Source organism: Bombyx mandarina, chromosome 22 (genome assembly GCF_030267445.1).
Source record: "Bombyx mandarina strain Sakado chromosome 22, ASM3026744v2".
NCBI lineage: Eukaryota > Metazoa > Arthropoda > Insecta > Lepidoptera > Bombycidae > Bombyx > Bombyx mandarina.
In genome coordinates, this window is record NC_143228.1 from 5,505,059 (window position 1) to 5,523,264 (window position 18,206).

The 18,206-nt window shown below is 38.4% G+C and overlaps 1 protein-coding gene across 5 annotated transcripts in view; it reads right to left on the bottom strand.

Annotated features, from left to right (window-relative positions):
* grn (GATA binding protein grain) overlaps nt 1-18,206 on the bottom strand; it is a 113,416-nt gene that overhangs the window by 61,094 nt on the left and 34,116 nt on the right. For 2 of the 5 annotated variants that reach the window (XM_028183897.2, XM_089736821.1), the window contains exons 3-4: nt 13,171-13,713; nt 3,469-3,620 (exon numbers count right to left, since the gene is read on the bottom strand). In XM_028183897.2, coding sequence (XP_028039698.1) covers nt 3,469-3,620; nt 13,171-13,713 — 695 coding nt within the window. Of the gene's footprint in view, nt 1-3,468; nt 3,621-3,945; nt 3,961-13,170; nt 13,714-18,206 lie in introns of all 5 variants that reach the window. The other 3 variants (XM_089736822.1, XM_089736823.1, XM_028183898.2) reach the window with 3 other exon arrangements.

The window sequence follows — 18,206 nt, forward strand, 5'->3', positions numbered from 1 at the left end:
GAGTTCTAATTATAGAGTTAGTTATTTCTGTATACATTATGAACATCTCCCAGCGCGTAGTGCCATATAGTCTTGTATTTAAGAAGATTTAATATGACATGTATTGGCTTAGGTGAAAATGAGTTGCTACCCGTCAGTGTCTAAACTGGTCAAAAAGTCCGTCATTGGAGTCGTTCATTGACTTGTGAATGTGACTGTACTCTGTGACCAAACATATTTACGGTTTTTCTGGTTTGATTTTATTCGTATTTCAATGTGGTGTTTTTGCGATTTGTGCAAATGTTTAATCCAAATACAACGATAAAACTATGCGAATGCACTACGCCTTTTGAAGAAGCAGCATAAATCTGGACACTGGTTACATAAAGTAAAAATGAATATACAATTCATTATTTCAAGTTTTGTATTGAATACCTTTGACTTTAATTTATTCTAATGCTTTATAGATTTAGAGATAACTATGCGACCATTTTTAGGATGAGATTTATTCGAATAAGTTTGAAGTCGAGTTGGCCTAAAGGATAAGACACCCAGTTTTCTCGTTTCAACAGACTATGCATGTCTAAGGAACAACAAAGAGAAGGTCTTGTACCTTCTCTGGTGGCTTCTACTGGTGGTAGAGCATCTTACTGGTTGTAGGGCGTCTTGTGAAGGCGCACTGATAGCTATTAGAACCCTACCTGTTTCTGCCGTGAAGCATTAATGTGTTTTGCTATGAAAAGTGAGGCAGCCGTTTTTGTGTAAAATTTATAACACAACATTACTAACCATCACTGACCACATTGAAACCTACTCCCATAAATATTAAATCAATAAAATATAAATACCATTTCGTTCTGTTACGATTCAACGTGAAAGATACGTTACATTACAAATAAAATAAAAGGGAAAAAGGCAAACGAAGTATGATCACAAGTACATCGATTCATCCTCTAGCTCCCGAGCGTACAGAAGCAGCTTGGAATCGCAATACTTTCCTACACGTAGCGTATTATTTATAGCCGATAATGGTACTCTCTCAACTTTAGTTTCTCACTTTGTTATTTCGCTGCGAACCGTCAAATTGTCGAAGGCATTTCTTCGATCACACGTTACTTCAGTATTGGTATTTTTTTTATTTATTCCATTGATAGTGTAATTTGAATCAATTTCAAAGATGTAGTCGTATGTTGAATATGATATGGGTGTGTGTGTGTTCAGTAGATTTAATACTGATACTAGTGCTAAAACGTGTTTTTAATATTAGAACTATATTTTTTGGTTTCTTGCTTTTCTTGTTTATGACATTTAGCAGTTTAATTCATGTCTCTTATCCGAAGTTTCGTTAATCCTCATCTTTTTCATTAAACTTGAAGAATCATGCTCAAAATGAAGTATTATTATATATTTTATTGAAATTTATTTAAATGAAGTATTTTATTAGCATCTTACCTTTATTTTTATGACGTTGGCTGATTGTCCGAATTTAGTCTATCGCCTTGAGGCGGAGTATTGTAAGAGCGTTTCCCACTTGGTTTTTTAAATCGTGTCAAGTGCGCGAGCTAAGCCGAACTGACTTTTATGAATAGAGGTTTTATAATTCATTGTTTTTGATGTACTAGTTGCAGAGTCTAATTAGACGGCTACGAACAAGGTCGTTTCGTAACAGACGCCTAATTGTGGTAATTTGAAGTTGCTTTTTTTTATTGTTTCTACTCAAAATCTTAATAATGCTCTAAAATAATCGTTTCGTAAATACTTTACTGGTGGTAGGACCTATTGTGAGTCTGCGCGGGTAGGTACCACCACCCTGCCTATTTCTGCCGTAAAGCAGTAATGCGTTTCGGTTTGAAGGGTGGGGCAGCCGTTGTAACTATACATGAGACCTTAGAACTTATATCTCAAGGTGTGTGGCGCATTTACGTTGTAGATGTCTATGGGCTCCAGTAACCACTTAACACCAGGTGGGCTGTGAGCTCGTCCACCAATATAAGCGATAAAAAAAAACAAAGGATCTTTTTTGTATATCAAAACAAGATTATGCTTGTTGAGTATGCAAAACCAGAGGTCGCCCAGAAACGGTCACATAAAAGGATTAATGACTCGTTGGGTCGTTGGTCAACATCGCCGGTCATTGTTTCGGCGTTCCCAGCGAAAATAAAAGTGAGAATCCTATATTATCCGCGGAACGCGAACGGTACTTCTCCGCACTACACTGAATTTAAATATTAAAACAACGTTACATACATCCGGGCTTGTGGCCATCACGCGGGTTAAGTAGCTGCGACGTTAAATTGTTTTACAAAATGTCTTCAATTATGAATTTTGTGCACAACAAACGTTGTTATAAATAGCGGAGCGTGTAATAATGCTACGTCGCCCTGCCCGCCCGCCATAGGCTAGACCGTGCCAGCGAACGTTACAATGAAACCATAACGCCCGGACATTACATAATTTGACTAACAAAAGGCAAATATACCGAGCAATTCCACTAGTTTATGTCTGTGAGACGAGTATTAAGGTAAATTGTGGGCACAATTGCGCGCACGGGCCACTCGTTAGCGGAGTGGCCGGGCGCGTGTGACGTCACCGAATGTCGCATTGTTTCAGTTTTATGTACGCCCGACCTTAGATTAAACGTTAACTTGAAGATTTATAGCGGTCTCGGCGGAGAGGCTACTTTAGTGGACTTCGGCCTATTCGTCGAAACATTCAACTTTCATAAGAGCCCAATTTGTGGGAGCGCTTAATGCGGTGTCGTGCTCGGGCGTGCATGCTCCGCCTTTTTATTGCTGCCCCGTTAACTGTAAACAACACCCATTCTCGCTGAGGTTGTCTCGGAATGCTATTTGTAGACGAAGGAATTTTATCTCAAACAAAAATAAAAAAACAAAAAACAAAAAGAACACGATATTTAAAACGTACGAGTATCTTCCGGGAATCCTTGATGTGACGCAAACGAATAATCATTCGAAGAACTGAATACAACATTGCATCGTCTGCAAATTTCGGTGTAGGTTAGGCTATTTTTGGAACGAAGTTCCTTATGGGACAATGCGGAGGGGTACACTAACCGGGAAAAAACGTCCGTAACGTAAGATTTTTATTAGTAATGCACACAGTGTACGACTTAACTTTGTAATAACGTACAAAAAATAACAATTTTTTTATCAATAATTGACCACGATCCCAGAGCGTTCGTTTGCGCAATACACTAACTCTTATGCAAACAACCGTGAATGAAGTGTACCACAATAAGTTCGCACGTTACCGAACGACCGCGCGTTGTTGCGAAACCTCCAATTTTATTGTCTTTATACCTTGAATAGAGCTTAAAATTAATATTTTTATAATAAGGAACTTCGTTCCTATCCGGTGTCCTACGACAACACACATCTTTTTTTTAAATAAATAGTCTCCAACGATTTTCATTCGTCCACTACAAACATTGAAAGCACAACACAAATACAAAATTGGTCGGATTCTTACACTCACCAATCTTCGTTTAGGCTTGATCAATGGTCGGTTTTGTCCGTTCATCTTGTAGTAGAGACCGCAGGCGTTGCAGAGGTAGTGTCCGGTGCCGTCTCGTCGCCACAGCGGAGTGCTCGTCGCCCCACAATTGACGCACTCTCGACCCTCTGCAGCATACATCACGATCAATCAGAAAATGTGAGCATACACCCGAAAATAATAACTCCGAAGTGAAGATATATGTAATTCAAAATTAAGTAATATTAAAGTGACTAAAATTAAGATATAATCGGGTCAAGTATATTCAAAATTCAAACGCAACAAGAAGTATTAAAACCAAAGAATACTTTATTAAATGTGTGTGCTTAACTCGCAAATTAATGAACTAGCAAATGAAATACAAAACACAAACGTCAAAAGAAAATGAATAGATGAGAATGAAAAGCCAAAATAGATAAAGAAGCATTATGTTAGTAACAAGAGTGAGATTACCTGTCTCCTGGCAGGCTGGGGAAGACCAGAGAAATATCACATTCAGAAACATTACAAATAGAATTTCACTAGGCATGCAACTCACACGTACCTACTACATGATCCTTAACAACGTTTATCTTGCATCAACATGTAATTACAATAAATGAGTAACGCTAAAATATTCAATTAACTAAGGGAAAGCGCGATGATTTTCACTCGGAGAAAAAAATTGCATCAAGATTTTTTACACGCAAGGAAAACTTTGAGAAAGTTACGTTAGTAAAATAATTGCATGCATCCGGCTCGAACGCTCTTCGTAAAATGATTTTTATTGATTTATTTGTGAAGTTTTAATAATAACATATTCATAATTAGAATTATGAGTTTAATTACGAGTATAAGTATTGAATTATGACATGTATATATTTGAACAAATTCATAATTCGAATTTGCGGCGTTGTAAAAAAACTTTTGTTACATCTCTTACAAAATCCGAACGCTATGAGTTGTTGCAAACAAAGAAGCATACAGTTAAGAGAAACAGAGCATAACCAGCACTATAAAGTATTAACTACATGCTAATTTTTAGTACAATTATAAAGCTACATATATTGCATCGACCTTTTCAACATTAGCGCGGTCGTTGGGCATAAAGTTTAACGTAAAACAGAGCTAGCTACTCTAAGTTCAAGCAATAAAATAATCTAATTGACACGAAAAAATAATTACGTATTTCACGCATTCTCTGACGTTCTACAAAACATGCAATATTAATTGAACCCAGTACGAGCCTCCCTCCGGGAAAATAACCGATTTATATTATATTAATTGTTTTTTATAACGAGCAATTTTATAAGAGTGCTTACTGAGAGGATGTATTCACATATGGGATGAGCGCGCACCGCCCACAATCTTTCTCTAAACTCGATTACTCGCTCGATGATTTACCGAAAACGAATTTAGAATCTGGTCTCTTGTTACCTACACCTTCATAGTCTCTTTTTAAATACTAACTAACATTTGCTGGAACCATCGTGGGAATGTGAGCGAACTTTTCACAAACTGTGAATGTGTGATGTCTCTGCATTATTCATATTTACGGCAAACACCGACTCGCAGATACTATCGGATCGATATGTGTACCGATAGACATTAATATCATAATAATAACATGTATCTAGATCCGAGCGTCGGAGTCCCCTGATAGAAGCAGCGATGCATTGAATAAATAATGACGGCAGAGGGATAACACCGCGAGCCAACCTGACGAAAGTGAAAGTGGTCGAATGTTAAAAAAATAAGTTAAACGAACCGAAAACGTTTTACGGGCTTTAGGCAGTGCGGCCATTCATCTTTTTTATGTAAAACCAGATCAAAACCGGCAATTAAATCGCCCGGACTTTATCGAAAACTTATTGCGATCGACCGGACGACTCACTTTTTGGTCTCTAACCCTTTAGTATATTTTTTTTTTTGTTGCATCGATAAAACCTGTAATTTGTTCCGAAGTTTTGTAATAAATAAACACCAATAACGATTATTATGAAAAAATAACAGGATATTACACGAGCCACGGAGTTTTATGATCGTGTCTCCGGTTTTTGAGAGTCATTCGGCGTAATAGTAACGTCTCTATTGGTAAATACGTTTGTGAAAGTCGGTGGTGCCGCGGGCGGAGACGTTTCATAAGATTTACAACCGCCTGCCCCCTCGTACGCATGTCGATATTACACTTATTATTACAGAGTACAGCGTCACTGATTAATTACCGTACGATTTAATTGTCCGATCCGGTTTCCATCGTAATGTTTTAATTCGTTCACACTGCGAGCTCTTTTCAAACTACCCGCAGTATTCTTTGACTAGACGTGATTCCGACCACTAATAAAGATATGTTTTAGTACTATCTATAAAAGTAAGCTGCCAGCAACAGTACCCTCCCTCTGTACTATGAAATACAGTGATGGTTTAGCGAAAGATTACAAATGTTTGTTCAAAATTAGAATGCGGCTCGGTCTTTATTGCCCGGAGTGACGTGCGCTCGTGACGCGACGGCGCTACGTGACCGCGATAAAAGATTTTCATCTGCCATATTTACAGAGCCGAGTGGGCGGTTTTTATATTTTGAGAGTCTCAAGGCGAGCACACTTGGGGTTCACGTCGAGAACCTCGGAAAGTTTTCACACGGCCGTACGGGAAAACATCTAACCCCTGCAGTGCTTCAATTAGCCGAGAGTGCAAACTCTTATAGAGAAAAGTCATTCTCATCGACATGTTTCTGCTAAAAAATTAAATGCGTTTTTTTTATATTTATTGCTTAGATTGATGGACGAGCTCACAGCCCACCTGGTGTTAAGTGGTTACTGGAGCCCATAGACATCTACGACGTAAATGCGCCATCCACCTTGAGATCAGTTCTAAGGTCTCAGTATAGTTACAACGGCTGCCCTACCCTTCAGACCGAAACGCATTACTGCTTCACGGCAGAAATAGGTAGGGCGGTGGCACCTACCCGCGCGGACTCACAAGAGGTCCTAGCCATCATAGTGGAATATTAGTTTCGTTTTTCCTATCTATGCTGATAGCCTTGAGAGGCTATTTCAGCTTCTGCTTGACGTGTAGGTGCGCTTACAGGCCTCAAACTGGGAGTGTTGCTAGCCCTAGCAAGAGCAGTGTTTCGCAGAATCTACCACCGGATCGGAAACGCAACCCACTGAGAAGATTCGGCGAGAAACTCAGTGGGCTGTGTCTATGGGTTAATTTACTCGTCGAGCCCTTCGTCGCACACGACGGATTCGGCGAGGACTTTGACCGGGAGTTTCATAATTACATTAAAGCGAATGCAGAATAATGTAATCCGAATGAAGGACTAATCGGTCTCGCGTACCGTGACGACTCTCTCGAGCTCTCGACGCATCCGCCTATCAACACGTAACGGTGAGGCTATTTTGCATACAAACCATTAAATTATTGCTCAAAACTTATTCTTTGTTACGCCACATACACTGTTATTACGCTGTAATTACACGCCGATATGCAAATACGTATTTTAATGGTGGCCGATGTTCTAACGTTAGTTTAATTTTATTGAGTACATTTAAATAAACTCAAGCTATATGTCATACTTATGTTTTTATGGTCTATTCGTTTCAGATTTGTATAAATAAATTATTCCTAATAAACTCGTGCCTTCTTCACGGCGCCTGCGCCAATTTGCATCGAACTCGACGGCCCGATCTGACTTCATTCAGAGCTCATATTTGCATTCATTATTAACATACTGAGGGATATAATTACTGTGTCGGGCGATGTGAAGCCACTCGGTTGCAACTTGTTCTTAGCCCATCGTAATTAAAATAATAAATAACTCTATTAATGTCACGCTGATTACTTCCAAAATGATCAACTACAAAGAAAATTTAAAAAATGTCATAAAAATTGAAGTTATTATATCTTAGTCCAAATATACAACGCAAAAAGAGAAGTTATTATATCTTAGTCCAAATATACAACGCAAAAAGAGAAGTTATTATATCTTAGTCCAAATATACAACGCAAAAAGAGAAGTTATTATATCTTAGTCCAAATATACAACGCAAAAAGAGAAGACCCTTTTAATCATGAGTAGACTAAATCATAGAGATAATACACGGATCTGGTCGGCAAAAAAATGGAAACCTTTGGACAATAATTATCATTGGAGAAGAATTAATATACCAACAATTGCACGTTAATGAATTGAAGCAACCGTGAATCCAAAGTTTACAAAATATAAGCTATTTAAAATAAAAACCATTATTATTCAAATTGCCTTTAGAAATAATTTTAAAGTGTTGCCAGAATGGTTTTTTTGTTTGTTCAAAAATGGTATAAAGGAATAGGAGTGTTTGCGTTTCATTTAGAGAAATTCGAACATCCTAGAAAAAACTAACAAATATATACAACAATATAGCATATATAACATTTTTTTTTTATATAAATAAATATTTACTAACAATCACGCCACGTTAACTGGTCCCGTGATAAATTCGTAAAGAACTTGTGTTAGTTGTGTTACAGGTACCAGATAACGGAAATAAATGTAAGATTTTTATTATACACATACATATATTTCATATACATCCATAACTTTGGAAAAGACATTTATATTTATCATACAAATATCTCCCCTTGGCGGGATTCGAACCCGCGACCCCCTTGTGTAGTGACTATGTCACTTACCACTACACCAGACGGCCGTTAAATATTAATATTTAAACCGAAGTTTTGATATGAAGATGAATTGACCTCTATAAATATAGAAGCAATATACAACAATACAACAAGTTTTGTTCTTTATTTAATTCAGCAATTAACATTAATACCAAGGATGTCCTTATAAAATGCAAATTTCAATTGATGCAATTGTATACCCAACGAACGATAGCGAGCAGACCGCGTCGGATTCTACTACGCCTAATCACTGTTTGTGTGCTCGCCACGAAAATATTCATTAGCAGCTTGTTTCGAAAGACTCCAAAACATTTCAACCAAATACGCGTTATTTAAAAGTGTAAATTTCGCACTCGCCTTTATTCGAGCAATTTGGTAATGAATAATGCAATTTCATTTGTAAATAAAGCAATATCTAACTGTGGTAATTCACAAAGAATATAAACTGTACTCTTATAATGCAGCAGTCCATATCGGAATCATCGCTATACATCTAATTGGTTGCACAACTCGCCACGTCGCGGTTTCTGCAACACAATACGTGAATGGTATACAAATATTTTTTAAATCCCGGTAAAACAATGCATTTTGACCTTTACCAGGTATGTAATAAGAAACAATGATTTACGTTCGTTATGACAATCAAATTATTATAGAACACAGAGCAATGAATAATTTGAATACGGCTCAGTGAGCGTTACATTGTTTTAGAAAGTGTTGAATGGAAACAAGTATGTATTATGTATAATCAAACAATAGCTATTAGTTGTACAGTAGGTTTATTAGTGCCCTTTCGCTTGACATTTTTCTAAAAACTAAATAGAAAAGATCACGATTTGTCTACGTCATTAATCGGGTGAATTATTAAATTCCTCATTTTTGTAATGAAATGCATTAACAGAGTTTTATTTTAAAATAATATTTTTGTGAAACTGATGTAGTGAATATTATTAATTTATATTAAATCCTATTGAAAACAATGATATTTGGTTTGACTCTAGTAGTAAATCTGAAGGAAATAATAGTCATTTTAGTTTTAATCTTAAACGTATCATGGATTAAAAAATTAAATAATATTTTATTAATATGCTCTGTTAATTATATGTCATTGAAAGGTTCAAAGGAATATTTTTTTACAATTTAAAGATTATTTGCTAATATTCTTCTTTTTATGTAATTATTTGTTACTATTGATTACGTATTATTAATCATTGACATGTGAATAGTGCGATTCCAAGAAAAACTAAATCGTGAATTAATAATTCTTGTCTGTGTTACTTTTTATATTTGCAGTATAGCAGCTCGAGGTCAAGCGAACAGTTGCCAACAATGGAATGGTCCGCATCCGGCCTCGTATTATCATAATGCCTCCACCAAGGAACTAGCTCAACCAGCTAAACTGATCCAACACTTTGAATGGTCGATTTTAAATTGCCCTCATTTGATTTTCGGAAGCAAGTAGACAAGCCAAATACTATTCAGATATTTTTACTACCATGAGTATGTTTTAAAGCCACGTGCGTTAGTAGGATATTTCTGCGCAAAGAAATCACGGGTTCGAAGCGTAGAATCTTCGTTCTTCCAATGCAAATCATATTTCTACCCACCGTACCTTAAGATAGATGCATGGACTAGCCTCTACATTGTTATTGTCTTTCAGAGACAGCAGCAATGGAAGATGAACTGTCATCAATAGATAAGTCCTCAACCGGCCTTTCAAAAACGCCACAGAGATCACTTTATTCCTGATCACGTCAAAAACGGTGTCTAATGTACAGTTAGCTGCTGGAAGGACCTTTTATGCTACTGGTGGTAGGACCTCTTGTGAGGTACGACCGCCCTGCCTATTTCTGCCGTGAAGCAGTAATGCGTTTCGGCTTGAAGAGTGGAGCATCCGTTGTAACTATACTGAGACCTTAGAACTTATATCTCAAGGTGGGTAGCGCATTTACGTTGTAGATGTCTATGAGCTCCAGTAACCACTTAAGACCAGGTGGGCTGTGAGCTCGTCCACCCATCTAAGCAATAAAAAAAAATACAAAAAATATCTTGATGTCTTTAACTATAAAAACTGTCTTTTGTAAACTAAATACGTCGATGGTAATTTCAGATGCTGACAAATTAAAGCAATTTCGGTCTAATTTAATAAACAGCAACGGGTAATTAACAATTACTTGTGAATACTGTACAACAACCCGCAGACCGGTGGGGGCAGTTTTTACGCGGTGTACTTAAAGATAACTCGTTTCATAACTTAACGATGCGTTGCATTGCGCTAATCGTAACTTATTTGATATAGAATTGTAACTAACAGTAATTCGTTTTTAGTATTGAAAATATCAAATTGGGATTTTCGTCAAACTGTACAGCTAGATTTATTCAGACAAATTAAATATTTAGCTATAGATAGAGAACATACGGACTCCAAGCTCTTGGAGCTAATGACTGCAGTCATCAATCCATAGTTTAGTCCTTCTCCTAAGGTAGGAACCTTGAGTACTAGTAGTTTACAAGCCTTACTAATATTCTGCCTATTTCTATCGCATCTATCCGATTCTTTCACTACGCGGAAACAGCAAAGACTTTAATACGCTATTTAAAAATCAAAAACAGAAGAACATTTCCCACCAGACGTGACGTAGGTAGTAAAAATTAATCTGGCAATGAACTAAATAGCTATCACCTGGAAGTCTTATCAACAATATGTACATTTTGACGCCATCAAAAAGAATCTGCGTTACATTTTCTGTTGTTCTTTTAGGTTTAGGTACTCATAGGAATATTTTATGTAGGTACCGATTTTTTCATTCAATTCATACTAATAAATTTAAGTATGTTTTTACGCTACCATATAATTAATTTAGCGATACTGATCGCGCTCATTGAATTCTCTATAATTCTTACTATGCTTAATTACTTAATGGTGTAGTAGTCGTTTCTACAAGTTTTTTCTTGACGAAAACAACGGGTACTTTAGCGCTTTTAACGTCTTAATTTACAGCGTTCATTATTTCATTCAGCGAACGAACTATCTTTAGGTAAATGATCCACTATACCCCTTCCGTGAACAGGTGCTTCTGGAAGTGCATTCATTGTTTGTAATTATTCAAGTCTATAATTGCTCTCAACAGATTTATTTTCTTTCAAAATTTACTTTTGGAATAATTACTTCATTCTCTTTTATTCCTACCTATGCTGGTAGCCTTGAGAGACTATTTCAGCCTCACCCTAACGTGTGTAGGTGAGCTCACGGGGCTCAAACCGGAGTGTTGCTAACACTGACCCTAGCAAGAGTAGTGCTTTGCAGAATCTACCACCGGACGTGCTTTGGGCGACGTCGACTGTTTACCATTCGGTCTACAGGATCGGGTACTTCATTCTCCCATATGTCGTTCTGCCGTTTCTATCTAATTGATTTCTGTGTAATGTCAGAGACGTGGACGAATTTCTTTAATGATTCAACTTATCAATTAGCTATCCCCAAAATCTGGTTAACACAATAACAACCGTAACTTTGTTACATTAACACTCATTCTTTATAATCACCTAAATTCACATTCAAATTCAAAGAGACAATAGCCCGCCATCGCAGTTCCCGTAAAATTATAAAACTTAATGACGAAGCGTGTTAAAATGATTATACTTTTAAGTCTGGGTATCAGAGCCATAGAGTCGGTATTCGATTTTCGTTTGAAAAACGCAACCTTCTCTCATGCTATATTCCAAAGTGGCATTTTCAAGTTATGATTTGAGTTTCGATAAATGTAAAATAAAACCTTATATTGTTTGTTACCATTAAAGTTTAGTAATTCTTCATGAATTGTGTGAGGCGTGGATTGTTGCGAAAACTTAGAGCGGAGCATTTGAAACAATACCCAATAAAGGTTAGAACATGCATTTACGGTAACTCCAGTCCACTGAGATTTGCACTATTGTTTATGAATATAGTCTGAACATAAATCTCTGCCTTCCTATTTATACTTTTATTTTACTTTACCATTCACAGAGTTTTACATAATGATTTCAAAATTATGCAAAATACACACTTGTATGCTTCTATTTGTTACACAAAGCATTATACTTAAATTAATTTCTTAAAATGAGATGAAGAACGGTAACTTTGTTACAAAGTTAATTTGGTAAATTTATTAGAAATCTACTTAAAAGCTTTTGTCTAATTATAGTCTTAGACAATAGGAGTCGCAATTAAATAATGAGAAACGTCGAGTTTGTTTAGTCAACATCTGAAAGGCCGCGTGAGTTCACATGAGGGGAGACAATGCGAGTCGCCGCGGCCAGCCACCACCGCGAGCAGTGACTTGCTAATTGTGCATCCTATCTACTTCCTACTCTTTATCTATCATCTTAGATAAAGCTTACATGATTTGGAAACCATTTAACTCTTTCAAATTAATTTCGCCTAACCGTTTTCATCGCGATTAAGAGGACCGGTTTCCTTAGTGGCTGCTCGCCGCTGTGAAAAGAGTAAAGTTAGTAAACCTCCACCGATACGATTAGTTAAATCATGAAGCATCAGTTAACGGTGAATTCAAGCGCGATGCTCCACACCGTGTTATTGTTGTTAGATGGAAACCTGTGGCGCCACAACCTCTGTGCAAGAACTCCGTTTATCCGATCACATCTCGCTCCGCCAAGCTACCAGAATTCTGTTCAGAAATACTAAATGAATTTATAATATCTCTTGATCTATCAAATTTCTAAGTCGATATGACAATTCCCTTAGTGAAATCGTAATCACGAGCACACCTTAGCAGCCGTCTCGTAACTGCGATTAGCAATCGAACCCGGCTTTCAGACTTTTCGATTCATTAATTAATTAATATTTTATCGAACTAGTCATCAGGCGAAAGTTATATCTATTACGAACTATTTAGAACCATACGAAGCCACGATGGCACGTTGAGCAGAGGCACCGCTGTGATCGGATAAACGGGTAGGTATTTCGTGAGACAGTGTCGTGTGCATCGCAGCGAGTACTGTGCATATCATGATCGGTCCCCGTGGGCTCACCGGCGCTAGTTCGCGTCTTGTTCGGTCGCGGCTTGTTCTGCTGCTGCGCTCCGCTATAACCTTTCCCCTGATAGTTGTAGTAGTCGCCGCCGGCGGCATTGTACTGAGCGTTGTATTCCCCGGAGGGTTGACTCGTGTCCTGGGCGCAAGAGTCCGGTTGCGCACCTTCGCGCTGCTTGGAAGGCGGCGCGCCCATCATTGGTTTGACGTCTCCGCAGAGGGGCAGCTCTTGTTGTTGCTGCATGAAGGCGACGCTCATCGCTGTAGCATGCGCTACCGCGGCCTGGTAGTCCTGTTGACCGAGAGCCGCCGCAGCCACAGAGTCTGGCGTCGAGTCTTTCGGAGGAGTCGGAGGAAATGAAAACAAAGGATGGGGATGAGGGTGTTGTGCTGGTGACAGCGGTTTGTCGCCCGAGGAACCATCTTGTTGGAAGCCCCCTCCCCACGCCCCGCTCCCCAGCGCCTTAGACTCGAGCCAGGGATGCAGCGGCGTATGGAAGTGAGGCCGACACACCTGCCCACTGCTACCGCTAAGCGTTCGACCTGCGGACAAAAGAAACATTTAATCATCATGCTTAGGCTCTCTACGAATCCGTAAACATCTTCAATTCGTTCAAGCGTCTAAGAGGCCATTTTCGTGGCCGACAAAGATACACCGATAACAGGGCTCTATTGTAACGCTACAAAATATCAAAACTTATTGTCATTATGTAGAATTTGGAACGCGTTCGGTTACCTCGGCCGCGCTTTCCGAAATTAATATCATTTGTAGTTAACAACTGGGCTTTTCACACGACATCTTCATTCGTAGAGCCACTTATCATGATAGTGTCTATGAATATTCTCAGCTCTAATGGGTATTTGATAAACATATAATGGAGCTCCGTGGCCAAGTCTCAATGGATGCGTCCGTGAACAAAAGACCTTACTTTTCCGAAATATTTCAAAACGAACGCAACACAACACCGACCAATTAAAATAGTAGGCCAACTGGAAATTTCATTAATTATGTACACAGCCGTGTCAGTTTGATGGTACACACCGTTAAAATGTTTTTGTACGTTTACACGTTTTGATTGAGCGAGTTTATTTATTTCATTAAGGGCCTACACAATAGCGGGGCAGCGAAGTGACATCTGCTTTGTGACATTAGTAATGTGCTCGGTCGCTCTACTCGTGAGTACAAATATGAGTACAGCTCACTCGTTTCCCCCTTTTAAATTCACAAACTACACTCAGCGATTGTTATTTACATGAACGAATGAAAGCCAGCATATGTGCGCGTGTATTTTTCGGGACGTTTGTTATTTGAGTGGCTGTAATTCTGTTCGTGGATTGGACGAATAGGCTTAGGGCGCATCCCTTTGCCGTATTCCCGGTGGTATAGCTACAGGGAGTACGTTACGGAAGTATTTCCCGTAGAGCGCTGTGGGTATCTAATTATTAATGTTTAACTTTAATGTAAATTCAATTTGATTGAATTCGAATATTATATTGGTCTAGTAGTTCGCGTAATAGAATATAGATTATATAGATTAGTAGTAGTACATTAATGCAACATAAATGAAAAAAAAATCCCAAGCTAAGCAGAAACACCTATTGTCTGACCGACGATCGTGAGGTTCACATTAATCACGTAAATATATTAAATTTGCGCATTTTATTCGAACGATGCTATTCTTTCATCATCGAAATGTACCTACCCTATTTTGGTACATCTGAACGGCGAAGAGACGCATCACTCAATATGAAAGCACCGGGCATGTTATTCAGTAGACCACGGCACTTATAGACTTACTTATTGATAGTATTTTCTTCGGTTTTATTGAGGTGTAAGCGTATAATTAAAACTAATTTTACGGTTTAATCTCGCGGTTTCGTAGCGATGTCGCTAAACCGATGTCAGTACCACGAGCCCCCTGAGTTTCTCGCCGGATCTTCTCAGTGGGTCGCGTTTCCGATCCGGTGGTAGATTCTAGCTCTTGCTAGGGTCAGTGTTAGCAACACTCCGGTTTGAGCCCCGTGAGCTGACCTACACACGTTAGGGTGAAGTTCAAATAGTCTCTTAAGGCTACCAGCTTAGGTAGAAAAAAAAAGTTGGAAATAATAAAATTACAATACACCACACCAGATTAAAAATCGTAAAAGTATTTTCAATTAATACTTATTGATATATTTTAATGCAATTAAAACTATTTATGCAGTATAGACGTAATTAAACGTGATCTAATGTTTTAGTATTATACAATTACACAACAACAAGTGACTTTCAGAATAACAATGCAATCATAGATATTATGGCGGTACACTTGCGTATTCGTTACTAATTAAGCCTATTGTGTTAGACGTCTGAATACCAGTTAGTTAAAACAAATCGTAATATCCTTGACCTTACTATCGATACCGCTTCAATGGATTCGTCACTGTGCCGATATATATCGATACTAGCCCGCATACAAGAGCCAGGTGTCGATCGCAGTTTGAGATTATATCAGATCGTTATCACAAGGGCACCCGTACTCGATCTAGTCACGGCCCTAGTGGGGGGGAATGAACTTTGCGAATGTCGAAACTATGTTAATTAAGTTTTTGGTCTTTTATCTTGTTTTAACAGAAATCCGTTCTTTTGTACGTTCGATTGTATAGACTATAAACACAATAATATCAATAGATAATAAATTGTTGTTTTTTTTATACATAACAGACATGAGATATTTATTAATTTGCTTTATGAATTTTGCTACTATCTAGAATACGTATACGTGTCAGTGTTTAAGATAGTCGGACAAAATGAACTATAATTATGTCTTTATGAACTAAAACAATCTGTAATATCGTCACATTAAGCCGAGTACACAACAACGTTTTGACAGCGCCTGCGACAGCCGGGAGCCACCCCTCGCGCGTTAGGCCGCGTTCACAATAGCTCCGCGATGGCGGGCCGATAACGCGTATGAATAATTCGTGTTATCGCGCCATCTCGCCACATGCCCTACCTGCCCTCCTACCACGACACACAAAAACGGGGGCTTCGAAGCGACAGCTTACAACCCTCCCTTCGGCAGCGTATCCCTAAGCCTGCAGAGAATTGTACCTTGGTACCGGCCGGCCACCGGTGCTTTTTATTCATTAGAGGGCTGTGTATGCTTCGGTCATTGTAGTAGATGCGTACGTAGCTTATATATCATTATGCCCTGATCGTGATTGAGCTTTATGTCTTCTATTTACAAAACCAATAGGAAATAAAAGACGAAAATGAACTGAGATTGTCATAATTTACTAAAGCTACCCAAAACATAAACAAATTTAAATTTAAAATGTTTCAAATTTCGAACTCGTCAATATATACAGCAAAAACCGAACGAAATGATTCATAAATAAAATTTCACTACGTAAACAAGAAATCACAAACCAATTTATGTATTAGAGGTTCCCACAACGAGGCGTCGGAACACCGGAATTGAACCCCAGCCCTTGCCCTCGTCCTACAGCCCGGCAGATGCGATTCCAAGATCTTATCATGATCGCCACAGGGTACTGCAAGTGCTGTTAAAATGCACTAACGCCCGTTTTGTTTACATATTTTTTAACGGTTTTGTCAAAGTTTTGTTACTATTATTTTATTATTATTTAAAAAACCACATGTTGAGTTTATATATTTTACACACATACATATATTCATCCGATTCTGTATTCAAAAGTTTTTAGCAGAATAGCAAAAGGCAGCGCTTTGAATTTGTTCTCGTACTGTTGTTCACTAGCAACGATAGCCACTTACCATTAAATGACCTTATGCCATCTCTCACTAACCTTTATTAATGAAAATTAAGAAAAACAGTGTTCAATGTGAATTTACAGAGATATCCTACGAAAATTTATAGCTTTTCTAGAGAACCTTACAAGATAGTGTTTCTTAAGCTAATACAATTAGCTAACAAAGTTACATTTAAAAACTTCCACTAGAACCTCCACAAATTGGCTAAATTGTTTTCAAAGGACCGAAATATAATGCATTGATTCCATTAACACGCCCCTCGCATATTTTACAAACGCATCGGGCGTGGTTCATACGAAAGTTAACTTCCCTCATTTTTGTGTTCCTCAGCTCGCGGCGAAAATTGCCCCTTTCGGTTGAAACCGCCGCGTAACTGGTGTATACGTAATAACTTACGCTTGTGCCGATCACAGCGTGACGCATTACATACAGGACCATAGTAACCCTCCCATCAGGGGTGTGGGGTAAGTTTTACATGTTCTAAACATATAAGCTGGTCGCGACTAAAAGATGATGGTTAGCAAATGAACTTTCCCGCGTCAAGGCCATGCTGACAGCGTCGGCAAGTCTGCGACGGTTTATTTGCACGGCGTGACATCAGCCGCGTCCGCATGCGAGCGACGTACTCGCGCGTGTACCGACGCCTTCAGAGCGTCCACTGCTCAAGCCAACTTATCCCTTCTGCGTATTGTCTTTAAATGTGTTATCCTTTGTTCCCGCGATAGATCATTACGTGCTTGATCATCGTCATCGGCGTGACCTTTGCGCGTCTCGTCATAAGGGCCACGTTTCTTCGGCTGGTTCCTCCTGTGAAATGTCCGACGTGTTAGCGAATGATAAATGTAGGCGTCGGTATCGTGTATCGGATCTCGCCGTTCGCACGCCGAATTAATTTTAATTTATTGATCGTCGTATCGAAGACGAGTATTTTAGGTGTCCGCTAACGTCGCAACGCTGCTTTGCTTTTAAAGTATTTATGTATTTACCGCACCGCAAACCGACTGAAATATTGCTGTTGCAATTAAATCCTACAACTTTGTATCACTTGCGATCTTGTATAAGCTATTTCCTCGCTTAAGGCGTCGTAATCTTTGTTGGTAAACTTGTTATTCATAATGATAGTAATTACCTTAATAAATTCTTCAAGAATTGTAGCAATGTAGGTATTAGTTAAACAATACCGCAAGTACAACACGATTAGTTGTAAAAATAGTTTTATCGACTTTTTTTAGAGGACCTTATTACAAACCATCTCTGCGTA